At 35.3% G+C, this 13819-nt stretch overlaps 1 protein-coding gene across 13 annotated transcripts in view; it reads left to right on the top strand.

Annotated features, from left to right (window-relative positions):
• TMEM116 (transmembrane protein 116) overlaps nucleotides 1-13819 on the top strand; it is a 145626-nt gene that overhangs the window by 29237 nt on the left and 102570 nt on the right. For 8 of the 13 annotated variants that reach the window (XR_013366520.1, XM_077875683.1, XM_077875684.1 and 5 more), the window contains one exon: nucleotides 4962-5093. The exons of the other annotated variants lie outside the window; for them this stretch is intronic. Coding sequence is in view for 7 of the 8 variants with exons in the window: in XM_077875683.1 (XP_077731809.1) it covers nucleotides 4962-5093 (132 nt within the window). In the remaining variant the exon portion in view is untranslated. The remainder of the gene's footprint in view (nucleotides 1-4961; nucleotides 5094-13819) is intronic. 13 annotated transcript variants of the gene reach the window in all.

The raw sequence follows: 13819 nt of genomic DNA, 5'->3' as shown, positions 1-13819 counted from the left end.
TGTACTTTCCTTATACCATGGGCTATCCTGTACCTTTCTTTGTATTACCTTCAACTTAGTATCTTGTAAACATAGGTAGGGTGAAGTTTTTCTTTATTTAAACAACAGATACTCAGTTAATTTCTGTTTACTTATTGACTTTATTGCCTGTTACTAGAACCCAGGGGTTTCCAATGAATGAAAATATATAAACCTCTTTTTATCCTCCATTTTCCTGCTAAAGACTTTAGGTATGTCTTAGTGGCAAACAACTCTCTCTATATAAGGCTATTTATTGAATCAATGACCATAAATTAATTAAATAAATAAATAAATAAATAAATAAATAAAATTACATTCTTGCTTACAAAAGCCTCTTGATTTTTTATTTATTTATTTTTAATTATTATTAAATAAATAAATAAATAAAATTACATTCTTGCTTACAAAAGCCTCTTGGCTGCCTTTCTCCTTCAGAGTTTATTTTATGTTTAGTTTTAATTTTTTACCCAATTAACAGTTATAAACTTGTGGGAGGTCATGGGCCAGTAGAATATGTGAATGTGCCATCTAGCTGGAATTTCAATAGGCTTACCAGAGCAAAGACTGTATATATATATATATATATATATATATATATATATACACACACACACACACATATATGTACACATACATATTATATATTATATATGGTTAATAATATCTGATATTTATTATAGTTTAAAATTTCACGTGCTTTTGTTTCTGTTAGCCAAAGCAATGTGACTATTTACTCCTATTTGCAAGATTTTTAAAAAATTTATTTATTTATTTATTAATGAGAGACACAGAAAGAGAGGCAGAGACACAGGCAGAGAGAGGCAGAGAGAGAGAAGCAGGCTCCATGCAGGGAGCCCAAAGCAGGACTCGATCCCGGGTCTCCAGGATCACGCCCTGGGCCGAAGGCAGGCGCCAAACTGCTGAGTCACCCAAGCATCCTGCAAGATTTTTTAAAAAGATTTTTTTGTTCATTTATTCATGGGAGACACACAGAGAGAGGCAGAGTCATAGGCAGAGGGAGAAGCAAGCCCTATAGGGAGCCTGATGCAGGACTTGATCCCAGGACCCCAGGATCACGCCCTGAGCTGAAGGCAGTTGGTCAACCACTGAGCCACCCAAGCATCCCTATTTGCAGGGTATTGTAGTATCTTAGCTTTCCTCTCATTCGGAAGAGAGGTATGAGAAAAATTCCCTTTTGTACAGGTGAGATTAATTTTTATATTAAGTAGTATGTGATAATAACTTAGAAAAAATTTTAATTTACTTTTTCTTGTGATATATATCAGATGTGGATTAGAAAGCATAAAACATGTATTACTGTTTAAAGAATGATTATAATCACTAGAGACAAGAAATAGAAATTACAAACCTACTGTACTCCTTACTGGTCACAATTATCTTCACTTCTAGAGGTAACTACTATCCAGACTTCTATGACCATAATTTCTTTGCTTTTATGTACAGTTTTGCCTGTAATGTATGTATCTTTAAACAATTTAGTTCAGCTCATTTTTGAACTTTTTGCAAGTGGACTACTATTGTATGTATTTTTAAATATATATTGTTTTGTGATTTGCTGTTTTTTGTCATTGTGAGAGTTATTCATGTTGTGTAAAGCTCCGTTTCATTTCATTTTCACTGATGTTTAGCATTCTGTATTATGAACATATCACAATTCATGTATCTGTGTTACTATAAACGATCTTATACATGTCTTCTGATACATACATGCAAACATTTCCCTAGTATATTAACCTAATGACAGAATTGCTGTAGGAGATGCTATCTCCTAGATAATGCCAAACTTTTTCAAATGGTTGTGCCAGTAGGGCATGAAAGGTCTTATTGCTTCATGTTTCCATTAATACTTGATATTGTCAGACTTTAAAATTTTTTGCCATGATTGTATAATTTTTTCCTCATTGTGGATTTAATTTTTCATTTTCTTGATTACTAATAAGGTTAGGCATATTTCCATGTTTATGGCCATTTGGATTTCCTCATAAGTACCTGTTCATATATTTTGCCCATTTTTTCTATTGTTTTGTAAGAGTTTTTGTTTTTAATACTGTGTTGATATCAGTCCTTTGTCAGTTTTATGTGTTGCAAATAATCTTCTCCCATTTTGTGGCATATATTTTCACTTTCTTTTATGGTGTCTTTTGACACATTTTTCTTTTTCACTGGTTGAATTTTTCAGTTACTTCCTTTATTAGAGTCTTTTTGTTTTGTTTAGGAAAAGTTTCCCTGCCCAGAAGTTGAAGACATTCTCCTCTATTATCTAAAAAATTTTTTATGGTTTTTGCTTTTCATATTTAGTTATTTGTTTAAATTGGAACTTATTTTTTGAGTGTGAGATAGAAAGTCCACTTTTTAAAAAAAATCCATATAGATCCCATTTGTTGCAACATCATTTTGAAAAGACTATCCTTTTTGCATTGATCCAAAAAGCCACCTCAGGGTGCCTGGCTGAGTCAGTCAGTAGAGCCTACAACTCTTGATCTCAGCATTGTGAGTTTTAGCTCCACATTGAGAATGGAGATTACTAAAATAATAATAATAACAAAAATTAAAATGTTTTTTAAAAAGCCACTTTTATCATGTATCAAATGTTTGTTTGTTTGTTTTTTGTATCAAATGTTTGTATATATGCTTAGGTCTGTTTGAGCTCTGTATTCTGTTTCATTTGCCTATTTGCCTGTCCCTGTGCTACTACCACAGTATCTGCACTCTAGCTTTATATTAAGCTTTGATATATGTACAAGTCTTCTTTCTCCTTTTTCTTTAAGAATGTCTTGTTTATCTTGACATCTTATATTTCCTTTTCAGAGGTAGAGCCAGCTTGTTAACTTCCACAAGAAAATATGTTGAGGTAAAATTCAGATTGCATTTAATCTGTATATTAATTTAGAGAGCACCAACACTTAGGTAATCTTAGGTCTTACAATCTATGAGTGTAGTATATTTCTTCACTGTAGGTCCTCCTTGAAGTCTCTCAATAAACATTAAATAATTTTCTCTGTAGGAGAACCAATACTACTTTTAGAAAAGTGGGAGTAGGGAGGTCTAAAAAGAAGAATACTAGAAATTGACAAAGAAAGACAGACTTTACTGATGGAGTCAGAAATTGAAAGGTAGCATATACAATTCTTACTGATATTTTTTCCTACTCTGAGTTTTCATTGAGGAAAGAAGGTGATTAAGGTCTGAGGATCTAAATGTGTAATGTGATGACTATAGTTGATAAAACTTGTTGTATAGTTGAAATTTGCTAAGAGAGTAGAACTTAAAGGTTCTCACCCAAAAAAAAAAAATGTGTGTGGTGATGGTTGTGTTAACTTGGGGAAATCCTTTCACAATGTACACATATATCAAATCATCACATTGCACACTTTAAATATCTTACAATTTTTTCAATAAAGAAAAGAACGGGGAACCCTGGGTGGCGCAGCAGTTTGGCGCCTGCCTTTGGCCCAGGGCGTGATCCTGGAGACCCGGGATGGAATCCCACGTCGGGCTCCCGGTGCATGGAGCCTGCTTCTCCCTCTGCCTATGTCTCTGCCTTTCTCTCTCTCTCTCTGTGACTATCATAAATTAAAAAATAAAAATAAAGAAAGAAAAGAACAGGGGATCCCTGGGTGGCTCAGTGGTTTAGCGCCTGCCTTCGGCTCAGGGCGTGACCCTGGAGTCCCGGGATCGAGTCCCACATCGGGCTCCCTGCATGGAGCCTGCTTCTCCCTCTGCCTGTGTCTCTGTTTCTCTCTCTGTATCTCTCATGAATAAATAAATAAAATCTTTTAAAAAAATGAAAAGAACAATACAAAATACTCCTGCTTCTCCCTCTGCCTGTGTCTCTGTTTCTCTCTCTGTATCTCTCATGAATAAATAAATAAAATCTTTTAAAAAAATGAAAAGAACAATACAAAATACAAGTTAAGGGACAGCCTGGGTGGCTTAGTGGTTGGGCACCTGCCTTCGGCTCAGGTCGTGATCCCTGGATCCAGGATCAAGTCCCGCATGGGGCTCCCTGCGAGGAGCCTGCTTCTCTCTCTGCCTATGTCTCTCCCTCTCTCTCTCAGTCTGTCTCTCATGAATAAATAAATAAATGTTTAAAAAACACAAAAATGCAAGTTAAAATTAAACAAAATTTTTATTTTGAGTCCTTAACCATATCCCTAAACACTCAGCTGGTGATCTCATTTCCTGTTAGAAGATATTGGCTGTGCAACTAGAGGGCATTTTTAATTTTCTATATGTGGCATGTCTCCCATCTCAAAATTTCTTACTTGTCCATTCTTTTTTAAAAAATGATTTTATTGGGTGGCCCCGGTGGCTTAGCAGTTTAGTGCCACCGTCAGCCTGGGGTGTGATCCTGGATACCTGGGATGGTGTCCCACATTGGTTCCCTGCATGGAGCCTGCTTCTCCCTCTGCCTGTGTCTCTGCCTCTCTCTCTCTCTCTCTCTATGTCTCTCATGAATAAATAAAATCTTTTTTTTAAATGTTTTTATTAATTTATTTCAGAGAGAGAGTACACAAGCATGAGCAGAGGGAGGGACAGAGCATGATCAGGGAGCCCAATGAGGGACTTGATTCCAGGACCTTGGGATCATGACCTGAGCTGAAGGAATACATTTATCCCAGGTGCCCCTTATTTGTCCATACTTTCCTTTGTTACTATATTTGAAGAAGGAATGTGTCTATGAGTAAGAAGTTCCAGTGCTAATCTTTACCCATGAGTAGTCTGATTCCAGGACAGTTGGGTTATTTGCAATTATAAATCCCTTACTACCTGGGATATTCCTTTATGTTCCCCACAATCCACCAATGATAGAGACCCCAGAAAAATGATGCCCAAGTTTCTCCTAGAGAGGTATAACATAAAAATAATAGTTACATTCTCCTCACTACATCATTTATGAAGTGATGTTGCTTTGACAGATAAGGCCCCTCTTTTATCTGAGCGTCTCTGACCTTCTCCTGGGGATATGCTGGCTCATTGAGGCACTTCTTTATGGAACTTCAGCAGCCAATAAGGATATTATCTGCTATAACTTGCAAGCAGTTGGACAGGTGAGTGGTACTAGATTGTGATTGTACCTTGTAAGACAGGTGTCCTCAGATCTAAATAGAAAGCAAAGATAATCCATCTTGGATTAACAAGTAGGACCCTCTTGTTTATTGTTATACTTTGAAACAATAGCTTTTATTGTTTTTCCATATTAAGAAACACTACTTGTTTATTAGAGGAAATGTGGAAAATTCAGAGAAGGAAAAAGATAATTAAAATCACCCATAATCATCCACATAATATTTTATATGTATATATAAATTAAATACAATATAGATATATTTTATGTATCTTTCCAATCTTTTTCTCTGTAGGTATATGCATTTTAAAACAAATAAAATAACACATTGGGCAGTCCCGGTGGTGCAGCGGTTTAGCGCCGCCTGCAGCCTGGGGTGTGATTCTGGAGACCCAGGATCGAGTCCCACATTGGGCTCCCTGCATGGAGCCTGCTTCTCCCTCTGCCTGTGTCTCTGCCTCTCTCTCTCTCTCTCTCTCTCTGAATAAATAAATAAATAAATCTTTAAAAAAAATAAAATAAAATAACACATTAATACTTTTTGTGATTTGTTTTTATTTTTTAGCATATCATGAATGTGTTCTCATGTAATGGAACATTCTTTAAGAACATATTTTGAGATTAATGCAGGGATTTTTATTAAAAGAATATAATAAACATTGGCTTAAGCATTGGGAAATATTACAGATCATCATGTATTGATTATAGATCTTTCATAGATTTTATAATTGGGTTAACCCATACAGTAACATCTGTACATAATGTTTCTCTTGGATTTCTCAGACTTGCTGTGTGGAAAAAGTAGAGAAAATGCAAGCTGTACTCACTGCTATGTGTTTCCTTTGAAATTTGCTACTAGAGGGAATATTTCTTTCAATTTAGTAGAGAAATAATAACATGTAATTGGCGGTATGAAATCCATGTACTAATATATGTTAGCTATCTCATAGGAGTTTTAGTATCATGGAAACATACTCTATTCAGTCCTCTTAATATCTCATAAATTGAGTAACACTGTATTGTTTTCTCAGATAAGGAAATAATATAGTTTTGGAAGTAAAAAAGTCTGCATGGAATTCTGGACCCAGTTAAGCTTTGTAATCTTAGGTAAATACTTAATTTTTCTGAATTTAAGTCTCCTAATCTGTAAAATGGTCATTAATAATATTTGCCTTGTGCTTGGCACAGGTATGATTAGTGTTACTTTTTTTTTTTACAACTTTCTTGAGCTGTACATACAATAAATGACATTATTTATTTATAATTTTTAAAAAATTTATTTTAAAAAAGATTTTATTTATTTGGGGGGGGTGGAGCATGAGCAAGAGGAAGGGGTAGAGGGAGAGGAAGAAGCAGACTCCCCCCTGAGCAGGGAGCCTGATGCAGGGCTCAATCCCAGGACCCCAAATTCATGACCCAAGCTGAAGGCAGATGTTTAACCAAGTGAGTCCAGGCGCCCCTACATGACAATATTTGAAGTATACAGTTTTATCTCTTTTATTTTTTAAAAAGATTTTATTTATTTATTTGGGAAAGAGAGAGCAAGAGAGCACAAGCGGGAGGAGGCGCAGAGGGAGGGGGAAAAAGCATGCTCCCCACTGAGCACAGAACCCGGTGTGGAGCTCCATTACAGGAATCTGGGATCATGACTTGAGCCAAAGGCAGATGTTTAACTGGCTGAGCCACCCAAGGATCCCAATTTTATCTTTTTAAATATAAGTATACCCTTATCAAATCATTACTACCATCAACATTACCACAAACAACAAACATTTCTATTTCCATCACCTCCCCAAATCATTTCAAGTGTATTTTCCTTTACCTCATGGAGCATATGAATTATAATAGTTGCTTTTAAAAAATGTTTGTTGGATATTTCCAATATCTGGCTCATTTCTAAGTTGGTGTTTGTTGAGTATATTTTCCCATAATAATGGGTGACAAATTTCTCTTCTTTGTGTGTCAGGTAATTTAGGATTTCATCATGGATGTTGTGAATGCTATGTAGCATAGACTCTGGGTTCTTTTGTAATTCTCTGGAGAATGCTAATGTTTTTGTTTAGCAGACAATCAACCTGATTAGGTTTAGAATGTGAATTTCATCTTATCATTTTTAGGTTCAAGTTCTCTAAGCCTAGTTCTTTAAGCCTTAGCTATGCTGGTTTAGGGGTGTCATGTGCATGCACAGTGCAGTGGTTAGATTGAGACTTATATGGGAACATATACAGAATTAGGACATCTGCTTTTTGGGGGCTCTGTCACTTTTGGGATTCTCCTCATACTTTCCTGCCTGAAAGGGGATGTTCTCTGGTTTATGTGGTCTAAAAGACAGGTTTCTATTGGAGTTTTAGGAGCCTTCATTGAGAAGCATCATGATTGGGGTGTACACTTGAGGGAAAGTTGTAAGAGAGCAAGAGAGAAAAGTTTAGGAAACTCACTTTTGTGCAGTTCACTTTTCCATATTTGACTCCTTTGTTTGATTTTACTTTTCAGAGTCTTCAAGTAGTTGATTTTATATTTTCCCCAGAGTTTTCCTTTGTAATCAATGGGAGGGATGGGCTGTAGAGGGCCAATAGCAATATACTAGCTTGTTTATTTTTATTTATTTATTGAGAGAGAAAGAACATGCAGGGGGAGGAACAGAGGGAGAGAGAATTTTTTTTTTTTAGAGTTTATTTATTCATGAGAGACATAGTGAGGCAGAGACATAGGCAGAGGGAGAAGCAGGCTCCCGGTAGGGAGCCCTTTAGAGGACTCAATCCCAGGACCCTGGGACCACGACCTGAGCAAAAGCAGATGCTCAACCACTGTGCCACCCAGGCATCCTGGGAGAGAGAATCTTAAACAGGCTCCACACTCAGCTTGGAGCCTGACGTAGGGCTCAGTCTCATGACCTTGAGATATGACCTGAGCTGAAATCAAGAGGGGAATATAAAAAATAGTGAAAGGGAATAAGGGGGAAGGGAGAAAAAATGAATGGGAAATTTCAGAAAGGGAAACAGAACATGAGAAACTCCTAAATCTGGGAAACGAACTGGGGTGGTGGAAGGGGAGGTGGGCGGGGGGTGGGGGTGACTGAGTGAGGGCACTGAGGAGGGCACTTGATAGAATGAGCACTGGGTGTTATTCTATATGTTGGCAAATTGAACACCAATAAAAAATAAATTAAAAAAAAAGGTACTTGGAAAACCAAAAATAAAATAAAATGAGAATATGTGAAATATTAAAAAAAAAAAAAGAGTTGAATGCTTAACCAATTAAGCCACCCAGGCACCTCTAGCTTATTATTTTTAACTGTAGTAAAGTACATAACATAAAACCATTGTAATAATTAAATTTTTTAAAAATTGTGGTAAAAAAATTTATCATTCTGACATTTTTATTTATTTTTAATTTTTAATTTTAAAAATATTTTATTTATTTATTCATGAGAGACACAGAGAGAGTCAGAGACCTAAGCAGAGGGAGAAGCAGGCCTTCCTGTTGGGAGCCTGATGTGGGACTCGATCCCAGGACCCTGGGATCACAACCCAAGCCAAAGGCAGACACTCAACCCCTGAGCTACCCAGGCATCCCCTGACATTTTAAAATGTACAGTACAATGTTATTAAGTACATTCACATTGTTAAGTAACTATCACCATCACCCATCTCCAGAAATTTTCATCATCTCAAACTGAAACTCTGTATCCAGTGATTCCACGTCTCCCACCAAGCCCCACTATTCTACTTTCTGTCTGTATGAATTTGACCACTCCAGTTATCTCATACCAATGGAATCATGCAATATTCATCCTTTTGCATCTAGCCTGTTTCCATTAGCTTAATGTCTTCGATGTCTATCCATGTTGTAGCATATATTAGAATTCCATTCCTTTGAGAAACTGCATAATATCCTACTGCATACATAAACCACATTTTATTTATTCATTCATCCATTGATGGACTCCTGGATTACTTCCATCTTTTGGCTATGGTGTATAATGCTGCTGTGAACATCAGTATACAAATACCAGTTTGAGTTTGCCTTGCTCTTAATTCTTTTGAGTATATATATCTAGGAGTGGAATTGCTAGATCAAATGATAAATCTATGTTCAATTTTTCTGAGGAACTACTGTACTGTTTTCCATAACAGCAGCATCATCTTACAGTTCCACTGCATAAAGTTTCTAATTTCTTTATATCCACATTAACAGTTATTTCTGGTTGTTATTGTTTTTTAAATAACTATCCTAATGGGAGTAAAGTGGCATATCATTGTGGTTTTTGAGTTGTATTTCTTTAAAGATTAGTGATATTAGTGATGTTGAATATCTTGTGTGATTATTGACCATTTGTATATCTTCTTTGAAGAAATGTTTATTCAAGTTTTTTGTCCATTTTTATTTTTTTTCATTTTTATTGATTTATAGGAGTTCTTTATATATTGTGAAAATTACTCATCAAATACATGATTTACAAATACTCTCTTCCATTCTCTCATAGGTTGGTTTTTCGCTGTAGATTATGCCTTTTGATGCATAGAAATGTTTAATTTTGATGTGGTTCAGTTTATTGTTTCTTTGTTGCCTGTGCTTTTGATGTTGTACTCAAGAAATAATTGCCAAGTCTAATGTCATGAAGTTTTCCCCTATGTCTTCTGCTAGGAGCTTTACTCTTAGGTTTAGGTCTTTGATTTTGAATTAATTATTGTATATACATAAAGTAAGTGTCCATGTGCATGTAGATATTTAGTTTTTTAAATAACATTTGTTAAAAAGGCTATCCTTTTCTCACAAATGATTTTGCCACTCTTGTTTAAAGTCATATGATGTACATGTGACATTTTATTCCATGCTCTCCATTCTGATCCATTAATTCTATATGTCTTGTCTTTTTTTAAAGAGATTTTATTTATTTATTCACAAAAGGCACACACAGAAAGTGGCAGAGACACAGGCAGAGGGAGAAGTAGGCTCCTTGCAGGGAGCCCAATGTGGGACTGGATCCCAGGACCCCAGGATCACACCCTGAGCCGAAGGCAGATGCTCAACCGCTGAACCACCCAAGCGTCCCTCTGTGTCTGTCTTTAAGCCAGGACTACGTTGTTTTGATTATTGTCACTTTGTACTAAGTTTTGAAACTGGGAAGTGTGAGTCCTCCGACTTTGTTCTTTTTAAAGATTGTTTTTGCTAACACAATCCTATGAGGTTACTTAATGGATTTTAGGATGTATTCTTCTGTCATTAGATGGAATGTTCTATAGATGTTTATTATGTTAGGTTGACTGATAGTGACCTTCAAGTCTATTACATTTTTGCTGATTTTCTGTGTACTTATTGTATTCATTAGTGAGAGATAGTGATTTTTCTGATGATAATTGTGGATTTATCTATTTCTCATTTTAGTTTTATTATTTTTTGCTTCATGTATTCTGAAATTCTCTTCTAAGGGGTATACAAATTTAATATTTTTGTATTGTCTTGATTAGATGAACTAGTTGCCATGATGAAATGACTTTTATCCTTGGTAATATTCTTTGCTCTGTAATTTACCTTTTTCTCATATTTATAAAGCATTTCACTTTTGTTATTCTCTTCTTGTTTCACTTTCAATTATCATTAGCATGGTATATTTTCTTACTTCCTTGTGATTTTAAATTAGTTGTATATTTTAATTTAAAATATACTTGTTAAAAAAAAATAAAAATAAAATATACTTGTTGTGGGCAGCATATATTTAGGTCTTGCTGTTTTTATCCAGCCCAACAATCTCTGCCCTTTCATTGTATTTTTAGGTCACTTACATTTAATTTGATTGTACTGTTTTGTTGAATCTATCATTTTGCTATTAGTTTTCTGTTCTATTCTTTGTTCCCTTTTCTTTCTTTTTCTGCCTTCTTTGGATTAATGTACTATCTTTATTATTATCTTTTATCTCCTTTATTGTCTTATTAAAACCCTTTGTTGTGTTACTTTAGTGGTTCTGTTACAGGGTTAATAGAATTCATTTTAACTTATCATAGTTTAACTTCAAGTAATATCATATTTCTTTACATACAGGGTGAGAAACTTACAATGGAATATTTTCATTTCTCCTCTCCTGGCCCTTTGCTCTTGTCATGTATATTTTATATGGATATTGTAAAGCTCATAATATATTTTTATATCTGCTCAAACAGTTAATTATCATTGCAGAGATTTTAAAGAATAAGTAAAAATATTTTATACTTACTATTTACAATGTTCTTCATTCTTTTATGTAGATTCAGATTTTTATGTGATAACATTTGCTTCTGCCTGAAGCATACTCTTTAACATTTCTTTCTTTTTTTTTTAAGATTTTATTTATTTATTCATGAGAGACAGAGAGAGAGAGAGAGAGAGAGGCAGAGACACAGATAGAGGGAGAAGCAGGCTCCATGCAGGGACCCTGACGTGGGACTCGATCCCGGGTCTCCAGGATCATGCTCTGGGCTGAAGGCATGCTAAACCGCTGAGCCACCCAGGTTGCCCACTCTTTTACATTTCTTACGTTGTGGGTCTGCTTTTGTATGTTTGAAAATGTCTATTTTGCCTTTTTTTTTTTTTTTAGAGTATATTTTCTGGGTATAGACTTCTAGATTGAGAAAATTTTAGTACTTTAACATACTGCTTCAGTGTCTTTTTTGCTCACATAGTTTCCTTTAAGAAATGTGGTGCTGTATCTTTGTTCCTTTCTGCATCTTTTTTCCTCTGGCTTCTTTTTAGGTTTTCTATTAAAATGAGCAATTTGATAATGATGGGCCTTGGTGTAATTTTCTTCATGTTTCTTTTCCTTGGGATTAATTGAGTTTTTGAAACTATGAATTTCTAGTCTTCATCAAATTTGGAAAGCTTTTGTCCATTATTTCTTCAAATATGTTTTCTGTTTCCATTTTCCCCACCACTTGCTCCTTTGAGGCATCCTATTACCTATATATATAATGCTGCTTGAAGCTTTCCCACAGTTCATTGATGCTTTTTTCAATTTTTGGATTCTTTTTTGCTTTGTTTTTCATTTTAAATATTTTCTATTGTTATGCCTTCAGATTCATTAGTAATTTCTTCTGCAGTGTCTAATCTGTATATATTTTTGATTCATCCACTTTGGTTTTTATGCTTAACAGCTTAAATAAGGTCTTTAAAAATACCTTCTGTATTTTCACTTATTAAAAACATGGAATAGAGTCTAATAACTTTTACTTTCTTTTACTGCTAATTCTAATATCTGTTTCAACTGTGGGTAGATTTCAATTGATTGATTATTCTTGTGTGGGTCATGTTTTCCTCCTTCTTTCCATCTAATCTTTGACTGGGTGTCAGACACTGTGAATTTTATTTTTGGAGTACACTAGATATTCCTGTATACCTATAATCATTCTTGAATTTTATCCTTGGAAGCAGTTAAGTTACTTAGAAATAGTTTGAATCTCTCAGATCTTGCTTTTATGATTTTTTTAGTTAGTGGAGTGATGCTTGGTCTCAGGCTAATTATTTCTCACAACTGAGGCAACACCTTCCTGAATACTCTACTTTATGCCCTGTTGAATTATCAGTTTTTTGAATCTTGGTAGTAGTAACTATTTTTGGCCCTATGTGAACTCTAGATACCATTTTCTAATACTTTCAGATGGTTCTTTCAGCTTTGAATAGTTCCCTTACACACATGCACCAATCAATATTACAGAAGACCCTCTGCAAATATCCAGGATGCCCTGAGCAGCTCTTTTCTCTCCAGTACTCTGTTCTATGAACTCTAGCAGCCTTAGTCTTCCTGGATTCTCATCTCTATCTCCTCAGCTCACAGTCTACCAAGCTCTGCCTCAGTTTTTTCTTCCTGTACTATAGCATGGAAACTCTCTTTAGAAAGTAAGCTGAGGTAGGTGTGCCTGGATGGCTCAGTTGATTAAGTGGCCAACTCTTGATTTTGGCTCAGATCTCAGGGTTGTAAGATTAAGCCCCCATCCAGCCCTGTACTCAGCATGGAGTCTGTGTGAGATTCTCTCCCTCTCCTTTTTATTCTCCCTCTTTCCCTTCCCTGGCTCAGGCACATACATGCTCTTTCTCTCTCAAATAAATCAATAAATCTTAAAAAATAAATAAATAAATAAATAAAAGTAAGTAAGCTGAGGTAGTCCTATGGCTTATCTCATGTTTCCCATGTTTCAGAGATCACTGACTTTGTTATCTAGTGTCTAGTGTCTTGAAACTATTGTTTGAAATATTTTGTCTGTCTTTTTTGTTTGTTTGCCAGGAAGTTCTTGTTACACCATTTTGTCCAAAAGTAGAAATTCATAAGTAAAGCTTGAGACAGAATTAGCCGAAAAAACTTCAGCATTTGAGTATTCAGGGTTAACTTGGAGGTTTTAGGGGGAATATTTTATTTAAATAGCTCTCAATAAACATCTAAGTTATACTTTAGAATAGAAAAATGTCGTGGTGCCTGGGTGGCTCAGCTGGTTAAGCATCTGCCTTTGGCTTAAGTCATGATCCCAAGGTCCTGGGATCAAGCCCTGCATCAGGCTCCCTGCTTCTCCTTTGCCCTCTACCACTCCCCCTGTTTGTGTACACACACACACACACACACATTCTTTTTCTCTCAAATAAATAATCTTTAGAATAGAAGAGTGTCTAGACTGTTTCAGATTAATGTTTCAATATTCCAAAAAAAAAAATGTTTCAATATTCCCTGTTGTTTTCCCTCCTGAT

This window comes from Canis aureus, chromosome 27 (assembly GCF_053574225.1).
Source record: "Canis aureus isolate CA01 chromosome 27, VMU_Caureus_v.1.0, whole genome shotgun sequence".
NCBI classification, from domain to species: domain Eukaryota; kingdom Metazoa; phylum Chordata; class Mammalia; order Carnivora; family Canidae; genus Canis; species Canis aureus.
Note: the sequence above shows the minus strand (reverse complement) of the source record. Positions and strands in the feature narration are given on the sequence as shown.